The 23,984-nt window shown below is 36.4% G+C and overlaps 1 protein-coding gene across 1 annotated transcript; it reads right to left on the bottom strand.

Annotated features, from left to right (window-relative positions):
* Window positions 1–381: 381 nt before the first annotated feature.
* Window positions 382–23,565, bottom strand: ANXA1 (annexin A1). The gene is made up of 13 exons (XM_006168718.3): window positions 23,395–23,565; window positions 14,952–15,031; window positions 14,745–14,853; window positions 13,664–13,758; window positions 12,753–12,866; window positions 11,778–11,868; window positions 10,624–10,703; window positions 10,390–10,446; window positions 8,495–8,588; window positions 6,778–6,873; window positions 5,282–5,340; window positions 1,658–1,780; window positions 382–740 (listed from the first exon to the last, which is right to left on the bottom strand). Exons 2-13 carry the CDS (start codon window positions 15,015–15,017, stop codon window positions 684–686), a joined length of 1,041 nt encoding a protein of 346 aa, XP_006168780.1. The 5' UTR covers window positions 15,018–15,031; window positions 23,395–23,565; the 3' UTR covers window positions 382–683.
* Between the last annotated feature and the right edge of the window lie 419 nt (window positions 23,566–23,984).

The following is a 23,984-nucleotide window of genomic DNA, read 5'->3' as shown; positions in this document are numbered from 1 at the left end:
ACTAGACCATAGGCTACCCTGACAGTTTTTTTTTTCTTTAAAAATTAAACAAGAAATTACCATAAAATGAACATAGGAAATGTTTATTGGTGTTGTCATTTCATCTTCATACTGGCCCATGAAATATAGCAGTTATCAAATTGTTATAATGGTGTTGCAATAAATCTATTATTATACAGAGACCCTTTCTCAATAATCTGTTCTGGATGATAAAATACAAAGAATCTACATATAACTCTGTAAATATTTTCTTCAATTTAGAATGTGATTTTTTCCCCATTAAATCATTGGGATTAGGGTTCAGGGACCCTCCACATCAAATTAAATTTCTGGATTATGCATTTTTAAAAAATCAAAATAAAAAAGTCACTGACACACCTACTGTATTATAACATCATTTTATTTTCAGTTACATAAACAGCTTTCTCAAGTAATATTACTAGAACAACTTGTTTATGGCATTTTATGGCTTATGGTAAACATATTTTTTAAAAAATGAGCTTATCTCTATTATACAGAGTTGTGATATAAAAATTACTTATAGGCTATAGGCTATATTGTTCAGAAAGTCAGGAGCCAGACTATAATCTTGCTGAAGAAACTTCCCATTTAAGCCTATGGTATAGAGTAAAAGATATAATTAAAAAGTCTTCTGATCATGCTTGAGACCATCGAAGGGATGTTTAGTTTCCTCCACATAGAGCCACCAGGATCTTTTCATAATCTCCCTTGGTTTCATCCTGATGATTCAAAAAAAGAGTACACTTAATGCAAACCAGCACTCAAAATGATAAAAGATATTTTGAATTATAGAAGAAATTAAACTTGCAGACTTGCAGTCAGGTTATGCATTACATCGATTATCTGAATTACTTGATAAAAATATAATTAATTTCATTGAATAATAAATGGAGCACATACATGATACTTCTTGTTATATTAAAACAAATAGCTTACAAAATTTGGATTATAATCTCCTCTGAATTATGTTTCCTATTGGAATCGATATTTTCTAGCAATTAAATAAAATATCACACAGAATTAAATAAGCACAGTACAATATAATCTCATTTCATATATAAGGAAATACCTGATTCATTCACTAGGGAAATAGAAAGTTATAAGCTTATTATTTTCTCACCATTTTGGGGTAGATTTTAGTTTTTCTATACAAATAATGAATTGAAATGAGATAGTTATCCATCAATAAGTACAAAACTCTCAACGTTTCTCATTTTCAACATTCTAATGAGATAATATGAATATATATTTTAAATATTTTTATCTAACAAAATGAAGAATGTTTTCAATATGTCCCTAATTCTCTGACCAACATACATTGCAAAATAAATCATGATGTCTACTTGTAAGAGTAAAAATTAAAGAATTTTAATTATTAAATTTATTCATGGGAAATAAACATTGCCAGGATCTTGGCTGAAAAACTGTAGCTAGTTTTCCAGTAGAGAACTCACTAGTAAATATCACCAGTATAAGTTCAATTCACTACTGAAGTATGTAACCTAATATATTGTGTAAATCCAACACATAAAAGCGTATAGTAAGTCAACTCTTCTCTTTGAAGATGTTGCAAAAAAATCAACAAACCAAAAAACATTTCATTTGTGGGGAAGGCGTTATGAAAAACACAACATACCAGGATGGCTTGACAAAGAGAGATACCATACATCTTCTGATAGTATACTTTGATATCATTCATGTCAATTTCAGAGCGGGAAACCATAATCCTGATCAATGCTTTATGACGAGTTCCAGCACCCTGTCCAAAACAAATGATAGTTAAGTGCCTCTTGTATTTTAGAAAATACTCTCATTAAAGAAAGTGTGTTTGAAAGTGAAGCCCGTTTTAGTCATTATGCAACTTGTGTAGAGAAACTATCTCCACATTAACACACACACATGGGCTACTCAAGCAGTAACGAGATAAGAAACCAACATGGCCACATAAGCAGTAGTGACAGACAGCTTTTACAGCCCTCTGGTCTCCCACCATCCACTCTTTTCTCTGTCTATGCTATCCAATAATAATGAATAACGTGAACTTCCAAAACTGTAAATATGATGATCTAATTTATCTATTTAAAATAATTTAATGGTCTTCTGTTGCTCTTAGGATGAAAATCAATCATTTAACAGACTTATAATGTCTGCCAAATTCCACTACCTCTTCTTTTTTTCATTTTCATTTTTTTTTTTTTTGGAGAGGTTTTTGCTATAGGGCACGTGTGCTTGCCAGAAAGACAGAGAGAGATGAGAGACAGAAAGTGAGAAATCATCCCACAAGGGGGATGTCCACGCCACAATCCCTTCTCCTCCATTCTTCTCTCGGGATCTTGGGCACACACGCACATGTGCCCGGCATGAGTTTAAGCTGCTGGGTCCAGGACTCGAACCATAGTCAACTACATAGGAGTCCAGAGACATAGCCATTACGCTAACCACTGGTCCGCCACCACCTCTTGTATTTCACGCCATCATTCTAATAGTATATATTATCATTTTATATTTTAGAATTATTTTATTTAACTTTATTGATTTACTTATTTTATTTTGACCAGAGAGAGAGAGAGAGAGGAAAAGTGAGAAATCAAGCTTCCAGGTCCAGGCCTCAAACCACAGTTGGCCATGCTGGAGTCCAGTGCCCTTAACCACCACACCACCTGCCAGCCCCAATATGTATTATCTTTAAAGGGTCATGCTACCTTTATCTTTCAAGTCTGTGTACAGGTCGTTTCCTCCTTTCAGATCACCCTTGCTTTAACCCCTGCCTCCTGTTTCTTTCAGCCTTGCCCTTACCTTGTTCATTCCTACTCAAATTTTAAATCTTAGTTTAGCTGACAGCAAGAAACATTTTTTTCAGAGTCTGGGGCACATGTCTCACTGTGTTCTTCTATAGTACTATGTATTTATTTACCATTACCTGCCAAATACCGCATGGGGCAGCAACTGTGATAACTACCATAGAACAGCACATGCCCATCATTTTATTTTTATTTTCTTTTTAGGCTTTGCCATAGGGTGCTTGTGCTCACCAGAGAGAGACAGAGACAAAGAAAGAGAAAGGAGAAATCACTCCCCCGGGGTGGATGGCCATACCACAATCCCTTCTTTTCTTGGGATTTTGTGCACACCTTTACATGTATCTAGTGTGATTTTTCAAGCCTCCAGGTCTGGAATTCAAACTGTTGTCAGCCACATGGGAGTCCACCTTAACTGTCACACCATCTGCTGGTCCCAACACCTCTATCATTTAACAGAAGTTCCTTAATATTTGAATTATTCTATCTCCCTCTCTTGGGGGTACCAGGTGGAGTGGTGGTTAAGCGTGCTAGACACCCACATGGCCAACTGCAGTTCAAGTTCTGGACCAGGTGGTTTGCTTTCTCTCTCTCTCTCTCTTTCTCTCACTCTGCCTCTCTCTGGTAAAATTAAAATAAATAAATAAATAAATAAAATGTTAAATAATCCTTTAAAAAAAACAAGAACCCCCTCTCTCTTAATACCTCCTTGTTTTGAAATTGCCAAAGAAAAACCAAGATAACTTTATTACTCTTCCTTTGGGTACTCAAAATATAAATATAAAAGCAATATACTATATAATAGCATGCATGTGAGAGAGTAAGGATAAAGTGAAATAGTTGAAGACATATCTCAAATACATCTTAATAACACCTTCTACTTCCATAATAAGATGACATTTTATAAAATTCAACTATTAGTCCTGCCATGAAAGATAAAATGATAAAAAAGACAAATGAAAGGAAGTGAGAGATGATAGAACTCGCAACCTTAGCACAAGTAGGTTAGTAAAAATCACTCATTAAAAGAGGAAGTATTGTGCATCGACCTTCCTGAGGTGCCTCGGGTTTTAAACCAGTCACAAGTAAAGCCATGCATCACTTAAAAGCTCACTTTACCGTCTCACCTATGAAACAACATACCAGATATAACAGGAGTTTATCCTACTAAGGATATTAAAGTCTATCACCTCTGGCATCAAAACAGAACAATGATTCTCTTTAATGAGAAGATACTAAATGTGTGATTTTCAAACCACACGAGGTTTTCTGTTCTCTCTACAGATAAAGATTTCTACTCTAAGTCAAGCATATAAGAAAATGGTACCTTCATGGCCAGGTGAAGCTTCTCAGCAAAGAACGCTGGTTTGCTTGTAGCACACTTCACTGTAGGAGAGGTAAAATTGGGTTGACATATATACCACAAAAGAAGAAAGATGCATATGAAATAAACATAAAATATAGAATTTTGCCAACAGGATTCTATACTCCATCACTATTCTTTACCTTCCTCCCTGTATGGGACATGTGGCTTATAAGAAGGTAACGGTGACTCTTTCCTTGCTATTCATCACCTATTTTCTATTATAAGTTGAGTATTCCTTTTCTGAAATACTTGAGACCAGAAGTGTTTTGGAATTTTAATTTTTTTTCAGATTTTAGTATATTTGCATAAATATATTTTTTTAAATATCTTGAGCATGGGACACAAATATAAACACAAAATTCATTTTGTTTTATGTATGCTGTAGACACAGAGCCTGAAGATAATGTTATACAATATGTTTGTATTGTGGTGTTTTGACTGCAACCTGTCACATAAAGACAGGTGTGGAATTTCCATTTGTGGCACCATGTTGGTGCTCGAAAGGTTTTGGGTTTTGGATATTTGGATTAGGAATGCTTAAGTCCACTCCAATAGTAACTTTCATAGTTACCACTATCCTGAATATATTCTACTTAGAAATAGATTAACCAGTAGATGTTTAAAGTCATATGAGTAAATACTTTCTTTGTGCTGTAATAAGATTGACATTTTATAAAATTCAACTATTAGTCCTGCCATGAAAGATAAAATGATAAAAAAGACAAATGAAAGGAAGTGAGAGATGATAGAACTCGCAACCTTAGCACAAGTAGGTTAGTAAAAATCACTCATTAAAAGAGGAAGTATTGTGCATCGACCTTCCTGAGGTGCCTCGGGTTTTAAACCAGTCACAAGTAAAGCCATGCATCACTTAAAAGCTCACTTTACCGTCTCACCTATGAAACAACATACCAGATATAACAGGAGTTTATCCTACTAAGGATATTAAAGTCTATCACCTCTGGCATCAAAACAGAACAATGATTCTCTTTAATGAGAAGATACTAAATGTGTGATTTTCAAACCACACGAGGTTTTCTGTTCTCTCTACAGATAAAGATTTCTACTCTAAGTCAAGCATATAAGAAAATGGTACCTTCATGGCCAGGTGAAGCTTCTCAGCAAAGAACGCTGGTTTGCTTGTAGCACACTTCACTGTAGGAGAGGTAAAATTGGGTTGACATATATACCACAAAAGAAGAAAGATGCATATGAAATAAACATAAAATATAGAATTTTGCCAACAGGATTCTATACTCCATCACTATTCTTTACCTTCCTCCCTGTATGGGACATGTGGCTTATAAGAAGGTAACGGTGACTCTTTCCTTGCTATTCATCACCTATTTTCTATTATAAGTTGAGTATTCCTTTTCTGAAATACTTGAGACCAGAAGTGTTTTGGAATTTTAATTTTTTTTCAGATTTTAGTATATTTGCATAAATATATTTTTTTAAATATCTTGAGCATGGGACACAAATATAAACACAAAATTCATTTTGTTTTATGTATGCTGTAGACACAGAGCCTGAAGATAATGTTATACAATATGTTTGTATTGTGGTGTTTTGACTGCAACCTGTCACATAAAGACAGGTGTGGAATTTCCATTTGTGGCACCATGTTGGTGCTCGAAAGGTTTTGGGTTTTGGATATTTGGATTAGGAATGCTTAAGTCCACTCCAATAGTAACTTTCATAGTTACCACTATCCTGAATATATTCTACTTAGAAATAGATTAACCAGTAGATGTTTAAAGTCATATGAGTAAATACTTTCTTTGTGCTGTAATAAGATTAAAAAAAAAAAAAAACCTGAGGTAGGACAGGCTTTAAATATAAGACAGCTACCCAAATGAAATATGAAGATATGTCAGTTCTTGGAGTTTTTCACTTTGCTACTCTGATAGGAACCTATAAACCAAGGACCAACAGTGTTGGCTTCAAGCAGAAGCTTGTTGGAAATGCTGAACCATGCCCCAGTCCAGACCTCCTGAATCAGAATTTGCATTTTAACAAGGTTCTCAAGGGATTCACATGTATGGTAATGGTTAAGAAGCACTATTTGAGAACATAGGCTCCCCAACTCTAATGGTCATTTGAATATTCTGGAAGACCTGCAAAAAATACAGATTTTCAGAGGCTAACCCAAACCCACTAAATTAGAGCCTCCTGGACTTGCCGCAGTGGTACAATTAGTAAGTGGTAGACCAGGATTCTATCTTATATTTATCTATCAAACAAATCCCACACTCTTAGAGACCATTCTAAATTGTCTCTGTGGGGTGCACAGCGTAGTGCACCCCTTGGTCTAAGAAGGTGCCTAATAAGTACCTTCCAGCTCTCCATATTTTGGAATAGAGGAATAATATGTGCATTATTAAGAATATTGTCATATTTCTTTGCCAGTTTTACATGCTCCTATCTGAAACATAGAAGCACCATCTCTAATGGTTTATTTTATTTTGTTTTATTCTGTTTTGAGAATTTTTTTGTATGTGTGTTCCTTTTATTTTTATTGTTGTAAGTAGAGAGTAGTATTGAAAAGAGAGTTTCTAACTAGAAATCTCTCCCAGCTCCAGGATTACATACCAATGGCCGTGAGGCATTTCTCAATGTCACCTTTCAACTCCAGGTCCAGAACTTTGTTCATGTCATGCTGACTGTACTTGGTGTATCTCTGAAATACTGAACATTAAATATTAAATCTAAATATTAAGATATGTACAAAGCATCCTTTTTTTATTTAGCTTTATTTATTATTATTATTGTTGTTGTTTGTTTTAATTGTACAAAAGACACAGAGAAAGACTGAGAGAAAGTGAGAAAGCAGGCTGCCAGGTATGAGACTCGAACCGCCGTCAGCCACATGGGAGTCCATCATCTTTAACCACCATGCCACCTGCTGGCCCAAAAACATCCTATTCTTTAACAAATTTTAGCAACTGACTCAAAGAATTCCTTGGGATAACCAAACTTCAGCTACACTTTTCAAGCTATTTGTGCAATTAAACATAGTATGGTCACTTTGTCTTCTAGAAAGGTGACGCACAAGATCATTTTGATGTTACCATGTATTTATTGCGGGGTATTTTTGAAAGTGTTGACAGTCATTAGAAGTGGCATGTGATGGACAACTCTAACATTTACTACAGATATGTTAAAGCCACAGTAGATGGATTTTTCCTTATATCAAGATCTAGGGGGAACCAGCAGTTAGCGTAATGGCTATGTCGCTGGACTCCCACGTAGTCGACCGTGGTTCGTGTCCTGGACCCGGTGGCTTGAAACTCACGCCGGGCGCGTGTGCGTGCGTGCGTGCCCAAGATCCCGAGAGGAGAATGGAGGAAAGGGGATTGCGGCGTGACCATCCCCCCTGGGGGGTGATTTCTCGCTTTCTGTCTCCATGTCTCTCTCTCTCTGTCTGGCGAGCGCATGCGCCCTACCGTGAAAATCTCTCAAAAAAAAAAAAAAAAGATCTAGGTAATATATTTTTCCTAAGTTTAACATTAGATATCAGTGTGTTCTTTTATGACAATGAACTTCAGGTAATTATCATGACTCTCCTTTGTTTTGGCTTCTATAGGCTCAGAGCTAATTTTTGTGCTCAAAGGCTGAACAGCTTTTGTTTGTTTCTTTCTAGAGTGTCTACATACACTTTTCTTCATTTGAGCTTTAAGAGGTTTTCTTTCTTTATTCATTTATTTATTTATTTACATTGCCAAAGAGTTTGTTCACTCACTAGAGAGACAAAAAGGGAGGGAGAGGAAGAAAGAATCCGCTAACAGAATGTAGTCACTGCAATCCCTCCTCCATTTCTCCATCCTGTTGGGATTGAAGGCATGTGCACACATGCACCCAGGGCATTTTTCAAGCTACCAGGTATGGGATTCGAACAATAGTCAGCCATGTCAGACTGGATCCCTTAACCACTGGGTGACAGGGCCAACCCTTCTTGTTTGTTTATTTTTCTTCATTGAAATGTTATTTGTTCTGTCATACATGTGCTTTAGCCACATCTACTCTAAAGCTTTAGGAGGAACAGAAAAAGTAAAAACTAATGAGATGAAGTCCTACACGCTGAAGTCACGAATTACATTTCAAATATTATACAATCATGTCTGTACAAAGGAGATAAACGGGCAAATAGCAGCAATGGGTTCGAAGCAGTACCTTCATTTGATATTGGAATGACACTAATTAAGACTTCCCACTTTCCTTTTTCTTATTTGTCCTCAAAACAGAAACTGCGTTTTCCATAAACAGATATCAAAAAAAAAAAAAAAAAAACACACTTTTTTCCTGTTACCTTTGCGAAGGTGGTTATAGCTTCTGGTGGTAAGAATGGTAGTGAATACGTTCACATCCGTACCCTTCCTCCTTTCTCCTGCTTCATACAAGGCCTGTAAAGAAAGGAAATAATAAACACTAGCCTATCTGCTGAGGCGCTATTTGCACAAGAGTATCAGATCTCAACAGATTTTCTAGGCAACTGCTCTGTACCAATGCAATTCAAGCTGGCAACGCTGAGATCGCAAGTTCTTTAAAGAAAAGGACATTGTTTTGTTTGTCAAGTATGTCTCAAGGTACCCTGTAAACACTGGAGACTGAAGAATTCAATTGCTTTAAGATTAGGCCATGTATTAAGACAATGCCAAGAGGCTCTCTAAAAAAAGACATTTTACTCTTTATTATTTGAAGTAATTACCAGCAAATGGTATTTATAAATCAATAATTTAACCACCGCCTAGATCTTTCATTTTGAGAATTTCTGGATTCAAATTCTCACTCTGCAACTTAAAATATTTGTAATCTTAGACAAATAATTTAATTTTACTACACTGCAAATTTTCTTCCTTTGTAAATGAAAAGGATGATCCCTGCCCTATTGTCATACACATGTTCTGTTAACTTTGAAATGTTAATTACCATCATCCCTCTGAATCACACTAATCCATGTAGCCTCCATAGGTATACATCTAAGAGTACTGATAGTCTTAAAATAGAAAGTAAATTCAAAAATGTCCCAAGCAAATAAGAATAGGTTTTCACTATAGGCAATTATTCAAATGCTAACTCTTGTTCTTTGATATGGTTGCGTAATTTCAATTAAAATCATCAGATTTCCAATGGACATAAGAAGTTATTTTGGACTTTTCAAGCAAACTGGTCTGATATGTATGCATTTACTTAACAAAAAGTTAATGAGTGCTTATTATGCACAAGATAATGTGGTGGTACAGCAACATGGGTTAGGGAAAACGAATATATTTCTATTCTTATTGACTCATCATGATGAACTTATGTAGAGAATACTATTCCACGAAAAAGGTATAATCCAAATAGCTGGGGTTTTTTTGAGAGATTTTCACTATAGGGCGTGTGCGCTCGCCAGACAGGCAGAGAGAGACATAGAGACAGAAAGCGAGAAATCACCCCCCAGGCGGGATGGTCACGCCGCAGTCCCTTCTCCTCCATTCTCCTTTCGGGATCTTGGGCATGCACGCACACGCGCCCGGCGTGAGTTTTAAGCCACCGGGTCCGGAACATGAACCGCAGTCGACTACGTGGGAGTCCAGCGACATAGCCATCACACTAACTGCTGGTTCCCCAGATAGATGTTTTTTAAAAGCAGAAATTCCATGCCTTAAAATGGCATAATTTTGTCTAACGTTGCCAATAGATTAGTTAGGATTAACTAGCAACCTCACTGAAACGGTATGAAACAATATATCTGAAAGACTATGAATAAATCTTATTTAATATTATTGTGATATCATTGTAATAATGGTTTATAACATAAACTGATATTTATAAACCATTTCAATGACCACTTTTAAAAGAATGTAAGACAGACTTACTCCTTCCATTTATCTAAATAAAAAAATTCCCTTTCCCTTTCTCATACCTGATAAAATGAAAATTCAGAGTTTTCTGAAAAAATAAAACAATTCTTAGGAAAGACAAATCAGTCTCATTGCTCTCTTTTAATTCTCTCTGGCTTTATGAATGATATCTATCGAAAACTTAAAGACTATGCTTTTCTCTCTTGGGCTTCAGGAAAGTTGCCTCCTGAGAGTGAACATTTAGGAGCCCTCAGTCTCTCAAAGGAGCCTAGATTTACTTCCACATAAAGAGCATCAGGTGGAAACCCACCTGGGGCAGGCAGGCTGAGCACAGCAGAATTTATAAACACTTGCTTACCCTGGCATCCGAATCAACTAAATCTTCATTCACTCCAAAATCCTCAGATCGGTCACCCTGAAAGAAATCTCATTTTATTGTAAGATCTTCTCTAGCATGTAATCACAGAATTTACTTAGTTCTCTTAAAATTGCAAAAAACACCAATTTTTGAGAAAAAGATAATCTAGATCTCAAATCTAAAATTTGACTTTTCATAAAAGAAGAGGTATTTCCGGAAGTACTTGAGTTGTACCTTAGCAAGAGAAAGCAAAGCCTTCTGAAAATCTCCAGATGTGTCTGAGGTAATGTCTTTGGCCAGATCTCTTTTCAATTCTGAGAAAAAAAAAGAAAAAGTATACTGATTAGACAGACAAATAATCTCCAAAGCTCTTTGTCTCAACCCTCCTAATTCACTATGTAAAATAATGCTGTAATATAAAAAAGAAACTGAAAAACAACAATTTAAGAGGCTATCACTGTACTATATCTTGATATAGTGGAGAAATATAAATATTTACCTTTGTAAACTATACTTTATCAAACAGAACACTAAAAAGAGTCCTATCAATTATTATCTCTAGTATATGCACCTATGGTAAACATTGGTAATGAGATAAGAATGGCAGAAAATGAAGTTACTAGTTTCCTTATTTTGATTCTTTTATTAAAATGCTCTGAAAAGAATTTGCAAGAGCTGTTGTACTCTCTGTGCTTGGTTTGAGAATCAAGCAGAAAGATCCTCTATGATGCCACAAACTGGAATGGGAAAACAAAAAAGCCAATGACTCATGGAAACTGGAGAAAGAAAGTGGTAAAAGACCTATAGCCAGTATGGAGCTTATCATTTAAATGAGATATTTCACTGAATAGATAAAATGAGCCAATGGCTGGTCTAATAGAGGCAAAGAGTAAGTGAATCAGGTATATTCATACTAGAAAAGTTAGTTTCCAATAGAGAATTATCACCTAATTCTTTACTTTTTCAAGGACAAATGGAGACTATTTTGTTTGATGATGTTTATTTTCATTATTATGCATTCAAAATAAAAGACTAAGGAATGCTTTTATGAAATAGATCTTAGAATGTTTTTAGAAAAGTCTTAAATGTCGATGCTCTGAATCAAGGTTTCCATTATAATAATACATGATCATTTTTCCTATAAGAACATTTTCTATTAACGTACAGGCTTGATGTGGGTTGTGACACCGTCTCCTTTGTCAGTGCCCTAGCCAGCTGAATGTTACCTGGTAATGGTGTATGCATTCAATAGTCATGTGTCAAATAATAAAGAAAGCTTTTAATATGTAGCATTTCCAAAGTCCTCATAATTAACATTCCATTTAGTTTAAAAAAACTATATTTCTTTTCCAGCAAAGGCACTTGAACTGTTGAACATTACAACTTACCCTCTCTATAGACTCTGTTAATGTCTTTTATCTCTTTGTTATTTCTTGATACCAAAATTTCAATCAGAGTGTCTTCATCTGTTCCAAGTCCCTGCATTGAAAGAGGAGAAAAAAAAAAAGAAATATAGAAAAGTGTTCATTCAAGAAAATCAATTCATATTGTGACCCTAAATTTGTTTGAATTTGTCACTTAATAGATTTCACTCATAATATTTAATAATTATAATATGATCTATCATTTTTCTCTGAACCAAAATGGATTTATAGCCAATATTTAGTATAAGTATATAAAAAGTATAGATATAAGATTCATATGATGACATTGCTAGGAGATATTAGTGCCAATATATTTTTCATATATTTATTAATTCTTTAATTGATTCATCAATTCATCTATTCATTAAATTTCATTTCTTCTTCTTTTTTTTTGAGAGATTTTCACTGTAGGGCGCGTGCGCTCACCAGACAGACAGAGAGAGACATAGAGACAGAAAGCGAGAAATCACCCCCCAGGGGGGATGGTCACGCCGCAATCCCCTCTCCTCCATTCTCCTCTCGGGATCTTGGGCACGCACGCACACGCGCCCGGCGTGAGATTTAAGCCACCGGGTCCGAGACGCAAACCGCGGTCGACTACGTGGGAGTCCAGCGACATAGCCATTACGCTAACTGCTGGTTCCCAAAGGGGGAATTTACCACTGTATATTCCAGATATTGAGGATATAATAATAGGCATAAGCAGACTTGCCTCATGCATTCTTTTTTAAAGACTTTGTTTTATTCATTATTATTATTACTATTATTATAATTCATCAGAGAAAGAGAGAGAGGAAGTGAGAAAGCAAACTGCCAGGTCCAGGACTCAAACTGCAGTTAACCACAAAGGAGTCCAGAGCATTAACCATCAAACCACCTGCTGGTCCGCCTTCTACATTCTATTAAAGAAAGGAGTCTTGTTTAAATCAACTGATTTACCTTCATGGCAGCTCGGAGTTCATCAGCATCAAACTGGGCTGGAGTTTTTAGCATAGCTAAAGCAACTTCTTCAAGGTGACCAGTAAGGGCTTTCTTCAGAGCTTCATCCAAGGGCTGTACAAAAGAGATTAGAATCAGGGCTTCTAAAAGCAAATGTGTACATTGTGATATTACCTCATCTTTAGATCATCTTACTACTGATGTCTTAAACCAACCGTGTTTTAGAATTTCTTCTCTTCACAAATGAAAGAGTAACTGATGTTTAAGACTAACACCTTAATCTAGAGGACTAGAAAGGATAGGGTACCCAATCGTTTATACAGGAAAGAAATCGCGGAGCTAAAAACATAGGGACTAAGTGTTAACAGAAACCAAGAATACTTTAAAAACAAGGTATTTGTTTTTTAAGCTTTAAGGTGTGAAGTGCTTAAATAAGCACTATAATCAGATATTAGCTATGAAGTTTTCTAACTGCATTGCTTAAAATAAAAATTGTCCATATCTGGTATGAAAGATATAAAGTTCATTTTTTAAATAGAATTAAATGTAAATGTTATAGTTAACCATAAACAGCTTGGTTTGGATTTTAGCAGAAGGTAGATTCCAATCAGAACACATTCTTTGCTGCTAATAGTGATCTTGATGTTTATCATCTTCAAATTAAAGAGATCTCCGACAAAGAACACCACATTTGCAAAGAACTTACACCAAGATGACCAATATATGATACCAATACATTTGCTAGAATTGATTCAATTTCCATGAAGTGGGTAAATACTGCAATCGCAGTCTTAGGTGCAATGGAAAAACGGTGGTTAGAAACTGGAAGAACTAGCTTCTTGTGTTTCAGAACCATGATTAGACAAAAACATGACCAAAATTATACATCAAACTTTACTATTTTAACGTACCTTTCCCTTTTCTTGGAGGTATGCTGCTTTGATCTGTTGACGCTGTGCATTATTTCTCTTAGTTAGAATGTCAATGATGGTTGCTTCATCCACGCCTGGAAATAAAGGAGCACCAGGCATTAAAACCAATTTTCTTCATCATCAGTGATTAACATAAAATAATTCATTTTCAGGATCAGCTGTTGGCATAATGGCTATGTCGCTGGACTCCCATATAGTCGACTACGGTTTGCATCCCGGACCTGGTGGCTTAGTCTCAGGCCAGGCACATGGGAGTGTGTGCCCAAGATTCCAAGAGGAGAATGGAGGAAAGGGGATTGCAGTGTGCCCGAGCCCCCTGGAAGGTGATTTCTCACTTTCTGTCTCTCTGTCTCTGTCTGTCTTTCTGGTGAGTGCTCACACCCTATAGCAAAAATCTCTCAAAAAAAAAAATCATTATCAAGGTGTTTCAAGTAAAGATCTTAACAAACAAAGAAATACAAATTATCTCAATGTAGGAAATAGACACTACTCTATTTTTTAAACAGGAGCTCCTAAGATGACACTTCATTCATTTGAAGAAGAAAAGAAAAAGTATCAATATTTATTTATTCCTGGCCCTCAGTATTGCAGTATTTGTTCCTCATTAAAATCCTAAATGTAGGCAGAAGTGTTGATTTTAGCATTGAGTGTCTGCTAGAAATGAACTGGTAAGAACACATATGGTAACAGACATTCCACTGATTTGATTAAAATTGCCTAAGGGCTAACAAAGGAAGTACATCTTGATTTGACAAAGAAATATTTTTTATTATTGTTTTAATTTTTCTAATTGCCAAAGAGTACACACACTTGCAAGAGAGAGACACAGAGACAGAGAGAGAGGGAGCATCCCCCAATGGGATATGGTAAACATGCACTCATGTTTTTCAAGTGGCTGTAGCCAGGGTTTGGACCTCAGTCGACTATGTGGGATTCAGCCATGTGGGCTATTGAGCTGGCCCAAGAAGTCATTTTAGTTCAAAATGAAACACTCCACTGCACATGTCTGTTTTTCAATGGCCAAGGAGCCATTACACGATGTCCAGGAGGGAACAATCACCTTTAACTGTGATGGCTTTGTGCAAGGCCTCGACATCAGAGGATGGATCAAAGCTAGGATACGGGTACACCGCGGACCCAGGGCCGCCCTTGGATGTTTTCACAGTTTGCTATGAATGGGAGAGAAATAAATGAATGGCAATTCACAAATACCATTTTTATTTTAATATCATAACTAAATCCTTTCAAATATTGTTACTCTACTCACAACATATTCCTGCTCTTGATTGTCAATAAACCAGGCCTGCTTGAGGAATTCTGATACCATTGCCATTTTAAGAGATGAATCTGGAAAGAAAACAGATAGATGCTTTTACAAAACAAACCACCACACACAAGCACCTTCGCCCCTTAGATACCTAAGCCATGGCATTATAGAGTAGCCTTGTCTCAACTTCCCAGGATTTCACTCAGGAGCTTAATAAACGAGAGACTTAAGTTTAAAAACAAAACAAAAACTCATAGCCTCAGAAAATGGGCTTTTGTCATATTCAGTTCAACTTTGAGGGATCAGATAACCATGATGAGTAATCATATAGGCTCAACAGAAGAGCTGATGGTTCATGTCTTTGTTCTTTGTTCTTTTTTTTTCCCCTAGAGACAGAAATTTTTACTATAGGGCATGTGTATTCACCAGGAAGACAGAGAGTGAGACAAAGAGAGAGAAAGCAAGATATCACCCCCCCCAGGGGTGGTGGGGAATGGCTATGCTGCAATCCCTTCTCCATTCTCCTCTCTGGATTTTGGCCATGCACACACATGTGCTTGGCGTGAGTGTTAAGTCCCAGGGTCTGGGACTCAAACCGCAGTTGACTATGTGGGAATCTAGTGATGTAACCATTACACCACCTGCTGGCCCATCATGTCTAAGTTACAGACTTCTCACCACATGCCCAGCCCTGAGGGGATAGGAACATTGAAATATCTAATCCTATGCCTCAGTATCTGAGAGCTAGGGTGTACACTCCATGATAAAACATGTGTTTGCCAATCCCAGCCCCTCTTGAAATGAATCAAGATTTACCAAGCAAAAAAGTAGAATAAAACAAAAAAAAGCTTGGGAAGCTGAAAGAAGTTTGTTAGGGGCTGAAATGTTGGCAGAAGCTAGAAAAAAACGTTTAAATGAACTTTTTAAGCTCCAGTGCAAATAAGTTTTAAAGAGTATAAATTATAAACTTCGGTTTACAAGAGTAAAGGAAATCCAAACCTTCTTTTTTGTTATTGTCTGAAATAGTTCACAATAATGTGTATCTGTCATCGAAAAAACATATTGCCTGAAAGAAAGGACTGGCTAGTGTGCAAAGTGTTCACAATCTTTTGTGAAACTGGAGTTTATCATTAATTTGTATCCATAAACTATTGTTATAAAGAGCACCTGTATTTTTGGTTCATGTGAAATTGCAACTGAAATTTATCTTGCCAAAGCTTTCTGAATAAACTGAATAGAATTTTTGTTAACCAACAAAAAGTTTAAATATATCCCCAAAGTTTTGGGAAAACATTAATGAGTTTTTCAAAACAGGGGTCAGCAGGTGGCATCGTGGTTAAGGTACTAGACTCCCCACAAGGCTGACCATGGTTTGAGTCCTGGACCCAGGAGCTTGACACTCAGTCTGAGCACATGGGTATATATGCCTGAAATCCTGAGAGGAGAATGGAAGAGAAAGGATTATGGTGTAGCCAACCCCATGTGGGGCAATTTTTCACTTTCTGTCTCCGTCTGTCTCTCCAACCTTATAGCAAAAATCTTCTCTCAAAAAAAAAAAAAAAAAAGCTGCATGATTCCATTTATATTTCAGAAAGATCATTCAACCTGTAGCATGGAGAATGGCTGAGAGATGGGTGGTCATTTAGTAGGCCATGAGAGAAACTATGCAGGATTAGTAAGGGCTGCATACAAGTAATGGCTTGAGAAAGAGCATAATGTCTACATTTATAAGGTAAAGTCATCTCTTACTAGCTGCAGAAGTGCATTCAGACTCAAAGTTCATGCCACATACTTCTTCCCAAATAATTTAGTAACTTTATTCATTCCTTGGTTTGAAATCATTTCAGCAATTCAAATACTTGCTACCCTTACATTTTTTCCTATGTGAGCTACTTAAACAGTAGTCTCACGTGTTTTTCCATCTAAGACAAATAATTCCCAAAGATTTATTTTATACCAGGTTTTTGGATTTGTTTTTACTTCTGTTTTTGTTTTTACTAGAACAGAAAGTATTTGGGGGTAAAATTGCAGCATGCATGCACTTCTTATAAATTCTATCTTAAAAGAAATTCTTTTTTTCCTTTTATTTATTTATTTTTACATTTTTTCACATTTACTTTACATATCAAAAAAATTTAGCTCATACTCCATAGTTTTTCTTTTTTTTTTTTTTTTGGAGAGGTTTTCGCTATAGGGTGCATGCGCTCGCTAGAAAGACAGAGAGAGACATAGAGACAGAAAGCGAGAAATCACCCCCCAGGGGGATGGTCACACCACAATCCCTCTCCATTCTCCTCTCGGGATCTTGGGCACGCATGCTCACATGCCCGGCGTGAGTTCTAAGCCACCAGGTCCAGGACGCAAACCATGGTCGACTACATGGGAGTCCAGCAACATAGCCATTACGCTAACTGCTGGTTCCCCAATACTCCATAGTTCTTGACAGTTTACAAATTCTTGAATTGCTACCCTGGTTTGGCAATATTTTAATTTAATGAAATATGTATATTATTAAAACCTGACATATTTTAAAAATCAATGCACTCTCTGTCTGTGTTCTTTACAAAAACAAACAAAGAAACAATAAACTTGATGCCATCAACAATCCTTTTTTCTGAGAATGGAGTTATGAGGAGTCCAGATTCAAGGTCCACACATTGATCTTTTTCTATACCCTTTTGTTTTGTCCCTCTACAGATTACTATCATGATACTGATGAGGGAGGTTAGAAAGATAACCCTGACAGCTCCAAGTTCATGATATAAAGCTGAGTGACTCACGAATAGCAAACCTGATGCCTCTGTAGCATGTTCAGACAAAGTATTTCAATACACACCTGAAATTTCAATGGAAAAAAATAACCACAGTTCTGAGTAATGAGATTAAATGCATGAGAAAAATAACATCCACAGCAGAAACCACCTCTCTTAATTACCATGGGAATTGTTTAAATTACAGTTTCGTCATCAGTGAGAAAAACCAATATATTGTGTATTCACTTAAAATAATGTCTTCCCTCCAGTAATCGATAAACTTGAAGCTATTTCCTGAAGTAAAGTCATGGTGTACTATTTTGCATAAGGTCTTAGTTTCCATTTTAATCTAACTTGGTGCGATTGTCATTGCCATATAAAGTTTCACATTTGAACTGCTAAATTGGCACACCCAAAACTTCAAAGCAATTTTGGCAAAGATTCAAGTATTCAAATTTCTATTTGCACCATCTCATCCAAACCTTTGGTACAGCTGAATCCTCAAAATGAATGGTGTGACTGATCACTTGGCAAAGTATTTTTCCATTACTTACAAAGCATGTTCAAGAGTTCCATTCTTTCTCATTAGAAAAGAAAAGTTTCAGAAGAGAGCAAAACTGAGTCTAAAGATACTGTCAAATATAATACAGGATGAGCATCCTGATCTGACAATCAGAAAAGCAAAAAGTTACAAAACCCCCCAAAAAACTGATCACTGACAAGACACCGTAAGTGGAAAATTTTCCACCTGACCTCAGGTACAGATGGTAGTCAAAACAGTTTATTGAGCATCCTTCCTCCCTTCAACTGTGATGTATCTTATCAGTGCACAACACATTCCTTCATGCAAATACACCCACACAAAACTCTCATGCACAAGATTTAAAATATCTTATCAAATTGGGAACAGATTCAGTTGTATCTTATCAGTGCACAACACATTCCTTCATGCAAATACACCCACACAAAACTCTCATGCACAAGATTATTTAAAATATCTTATCAAATTGGGAAGAGATTCAGTGCTGATGCAATGTTCTGTGATGCTAGATCCACAAAGGAAGGCCTTGGTTGGCATACTGAAGGCTCCTTATACATGCGGGGCAGGCATGTACATGCTCATGATCCTGGCTGACTGAGGTAGGCTACAGCATAGAGACCCTGTTGTGTGTGGCTCTGTGTGTGTGTGTGTGTGTGTGTGTGTGTGTGTCCCAAACATAAATAAATTTTTAAAACTTAAAAAATGCATATTGTACAAAATTATCTTCAGGTTAGGTACCTAAGGTGTATATAAAACATAAATAAATTTCATACTTAGACTTACGGGGCAGGCCCCATACTCAGCATATCTTATTCTGTATATATCACTATTTCAAAATCTAAAAAAGTTCAAACTTCAAAACTCTTTCAGTCTCAGGCATTTCAGGTATGGGATACTCAGCCTGTATAAAAAAATGAGTCCAACAACTTCGAAAGAATGTTTAGAAAAACTTTACAGCTGTTTTACTTCTTTAAAAAATCCATAATGTATCAAATTTTTCTTTAATAAATAAAACTGAAGAAATCCAAGGAAAATAGCAATATTACTTTATTAATTATATAACACAAAATACAAATAAGGAGAGGTTGAGTAACTCATATGATTCCCTGTGTGTCTCTAGGGAAGACAGCTTTGTGACTTATATCTTCTGAGTTTCTACATTTTAGTCTAAAATATTTGGATGGCCTAAAAGCATGATCTGAAAGGAAAAACATCCAAAAATAGAGCTTTCCTTAAAAAAGTAATTAGAGAAAAATGTAATCTGCGTTCAGCAAAATACTGCCTAGCAGCTCTTAGCAAAGTTTAAAGACAAAGATCATGGCAGGATGTAAGAACTTGCTCTAAAGGAAATAGGTTTCAACATGTCCTGCTAGTTAAGCACCCAGAAACTGCTGCATGAATAAGGAAATTTCCGAATAACTGTAACACACCTTACAAAAAATATTTTGGTCAAGTATATTGCTAAACCATCCTGTCAACATAATACTTAAACCTAGCAAGAAATCCAGACTAACTCATGAGTTCACAAAAGGTGCTTTGGGTTTTTATTCCAACTCGTCAACCACAGTGCTTAAAATTGGAATATAGTTTTAGAGAGCCTCTTCTGTAACTTATTTTACCTCAATATATAGTTCAACTAGCTCCTGATAAACTCTAAAACCAAGTTTATCACTGTGCTTACCAACAGATAATTTGAAGGTCATTTTGGCCATTTGTACATAGACTTACCTATGTGGAAATGAACAATATTTTTTTCCAATGAATGATCCTTTTTTGAATATGCACTACTTAATAATCTCAGTGCATGTGTAGATGAAATGTGTAGCTTTATAAAAGTTAGCACGTTTGATATATTCATGTATCCCCTTTATCATTCCATCTTTCCCAGCCTCATGAAAGACTACCTCCAGAATTTGGGAGCAGGAGCCTGAGTTTTGTGGTTATCATGCCTTCCTGGCTACACACTCACAGTGTCAGAAGAGAAAACAGTAGCAGCTACTAACATGAAACAATGATGTTATCATCATTATCCCCATTTTCTATCTGAAAAAACTGAGTGCAATTTTCAAGCAGTCTTCTGACTAGCAATAGCAAGAATCAAGACATAAATCCCTGCCTTTGGATTCCAAAGTGTTGTATATTATTTTAGATTAGTGACCCAAAAGACAATAACAAGATCAATGTTATTTTATTTATTTATTCATTTTTTGGGAGAGATTTTTGCTATAGGGTGGGTGTGCTCGCCAGAAAGACAGAAAGAGACAGAGAGAGACAGAAAGAGAGAAATCACCTCCCAGAGGGGATGGCCACACTGCAATCCCTTCTCCTCCATTCTCCTCTCCAGACCTTGGGCACACATGCACACGTGCCCGGTGTGAGTTTAAGTCATTGGTTCCCGGACTTGAACCATGGTAAACAACGTGGGAATCCAACAATATAGCCATTACACCAACTGCTGCTCCTGTTCAATGTTATTTTTAATAACTCACACTTGGGAATCAAATTCATTAACAGTCAACACAGAGAGCTTGTTTTTAAATGATTTGCCTTGTATATCGGATTCTCTTGAATGCATATAGGTTTCTCAATCTTTCCCATACCTAGCCTTGTGAGAGAAGGCAATTAGACTATACAATGGCATGATTTTGAAGAATCGAGTTATTACAAGTAGCCTCAAGGATGTTTTGCTTCTGGGCTGTTGGTTAGGATGCTCCTGTTTCCTGGAATGCCACACCTACTCACCTTTGCCTAATTAACTGCTACTTCTAGAGGATTCACCTCCAGAAAGCCTTTACTGGCTTCTCAGCACTGGACTGGTCACCACCTTCTGTAGTTTCCCAAAGCAACTTGCCTTTACCCCTACCCTAGCATCACCATTCTGTATTATCTATGGACTTACCTATATCCCCCAGGACTAATCATTTCAAGAAAGCAGTACTAATGTACTATTCATTATGTATGTCTAATCCCTGGCAAAAATGCCAGGTAATTAGAATGTTTCTAAGTATTATTGAATGAATAAATAGTGTGCTGTTGCTCATATTTCAGGAAACATATCTATACTAATTTAACAAAACATCTACCTGCAAGTACAGACATACAAATAAAAACAAAAGTCTTCTGGGCTTTCTTTAATTTTCTTTAGATGGCTATGTGACCTCAAGAAAACACTTGGGACCAGAAGTTAGCATAATGGCTATGTTGCTGGACTCCCATGTAGTCAACCGTGGTTTGAGTCCCGAACCCAGTGGCTTAAACTCACTCTGGACACATGCGCGTGCGTGCCCAAGATCCCGAGAGGAGACTGGAGGAGAAGGGATTGCGGCGTGGCCATCCCTCCTGGGGGGTGATTTCTTGCTTTCTGTCTCTCTGTTTCTCTCTGGCTTTCTGGCAAGCGCACTCGCCGTCTCCGGCTTTCTGGCAAACCCCCCGCGCGGTATGCAAAAACCCCCCCAAAAAAAAAATTAAAAAAAAAAAAAAAAAGAAAACACTAAACTTCTCCAGAGAGTCTTCATTTATGAGGTAATAATGTTGGAATAAATAGTGCCTAAGATTTATTACAGCTCTGAAGTGCCAATCTTAAATTTCACCTGCAGTAGATAGAGGTGAAGAAAATTAGCATAATGAGGCAAGGCATTTTATAAATTAGGTCTGTTCTGATCTTCCTTATAAAAATCTGTGTGATTCAAAAGAAAACAAAATTACTTCCAATGGTTTAACTCTGAAAAGTAATAGGTCCACTGGTTTAGCTCTGATTTTTAAATGTGTCATAAATCAATGTTCTGGAGAGAGTTAAGAACAACCAACTCAGCCAGTTAGCCTCACATATATAAACTGACCTTTGCAGAGTTCTTGATTGAATATATTTTCAATAAGCATAAAACGCTAGCTGGTTCCTTGATACTGTTATTAACTATTTCATCAACATCAGTGAAATGTTGGATCGCTACCAGATGTGGTTGGGCCTTGGGTGAAGGAGGTAACGTAACTTCTGGGGAAGAGGCCGTTTCAGAATTATGAAACCAGCATTTCACCACATTAGAATACTCTGCAAGGTGGCTTCTCTTACAGCTACCAAAATGCATTCCTGGGGACAGAGGGGAATATTACTTTTTCAAAACTCATGCATAATTTTAAGTATAAACAAGGATAGAAAAGCATGTCTTTCCTAATTCACTAGTATTACAAATTATAGAAATTAAAGCACTTAAGTAACATTTGGGAAGTATCAAGAGAAAAACCCATGAAGAAAATCTGTAATGAACAAAAACCAAAAATATGGCTATGATTCATAATCACTCATTCTTCCATATATATCCAACATCAGTAAAAACGCTAGATTCTGCCTTGTACTTTTCTAAGGCATTGTATTTATTTATCAGCTTATTCAACCATCAAGATGTGGAATAGTTTGTAGAGAGGGCCCCATGGGCATTCCTAGGGGATAACTTATCTGACACCACCCAGGAAATAGTTCTTTTCTCCTTAGGTTTTCAAACCAGCACGGGAAAAGCCTGTCTATGACACAGAAACTCCAGGAAAAAGAATGTGACCACACCCTCTTTAAATGAAATGAGTAATAAGCAAACCTTCTTATTTTAAAGGGCATGAGTAAACATAACATTAATTTCAAAACGTTAATTACAAAGGGCACTTTGTAATTACCACTATGAGGCCTGAATCTATTTAGTTTTCCTTATAAAAGAGGAAATGATCTATGAAAATTCTGCTATTTTGAAAGTTTCCTGCCCCCACCTCTGGGAACACCCACCCCCATGGTGATATTTGTGTGAAACATACACAACTTTTGGAAGCTCATATGCCGAGGAGGAGGAAGAGAAAAACATTCTTTTAAGGCTACCAAAAGAAAAGCACATTCTTTCTTTTTTTTTTTTCTTGCTAACTCACAGTACAATGAGCCTGTATTAAGTAAATTCATCATATTTTCAAAAATCACATTGCTTGCATAAGTAAAAAAATTACTATTTGTGATTCTCAAACTATAAATCTCCAATGTTGTTTTACAGAAAGATTTCTCAAGACATATGAAATACAGCTAGCTATGAAATGTAAAGAAGCACTAACATTTAACAGAGTAATAGGAAAGTTTTCAAAAACAAAAGTAACTCCAAGAAAAACGGTGGCTTACCTTTTGTTTTGCCTTCCTCCAAGGAACTAAAGACAGCTTCTTCTCTGAAGGTTGCAGGCTAGAAGTGAAGCCTTGGGCTTATTTTATAGGATTGGAAAGGAGGCCACACCTAGCAACCAGAAGTTAGTAATTGGCTGCCTTTTGTTTGAAGTACGGGCCTCAGCTTTGCCCAAAAACAAAGTGAAACAAGTCTTGCAAAACTACTCGCTAAACCAACTCAGCTGACAGCACAGAAGAAAGAAAATGAAGGGCGGATTTTTTTCCCTTCTTTATTTTGTACTTTTTTTTTCCCCCTCAGAGTAGGTAGAATGCAATAAATATTCAAATATCTGTTCACTGTCCTAATAGTCCTATCTCCCATCAAGGATTGGCACACTTTTTTAATGAAAGATGTTATAGAATAAAAAGTTGATTGAATTAAAAAAAATAACTTTAGAATTGGGGCTGGTAGTTGGCATGGTGGTTAAGTTGTTAGACTCCCATGTGGTTGACCGGGATTTGAGTCCAGGACCTGGCAACTTGCTTTCTCATTTTCTTTCTCTCTCTATGGTCAACTTAAAAAATAATAATAAGTAGAATTAAATAAATTA

Source organism: Tupaia chinensis, unplaced genomic scaffold (assembly GCF_000334495.1).
Source record: "Tupaia chinensis unplaced genomic scaffold, TupChi_1.0 Scaffold146052_1, whole genome shotgun sequence".
NCBI lineage: Eukaryota > Metazoa > Chordata > Mammalia > Scandentia > Tupaiidae > Tupaia > Tupaia belangeri.
The sequence above is the reverse complement of the archived record's forward strand: the minus strand, read 5'-3'. Positions and strand labels throughout refer to the sequence as shown.

Coding starts and splice junctions, on each gene's coding strand:
- ANXA1 (XM_006168718.3), bottom strand. CDS start 15,017: ATGGCAATGGTATCAGAATTCCTCAAGCAGGCCTGGTTTATTGACAAT. Junction 11,869..12,752: donor AACTCCGAGCTGCCATGAAG/GTAAATCAGTTG, acceptor CTTTCAATGCAG/GGACTTGGAACAGATGAAGA. Junction 8,589..10,389: donor TAGTTGATTCGGATGCCAGG/GTAAGCAAGTGT, acceptor CTTTCTTTACAG/GCCTTGTATGAAGCAGGAGA.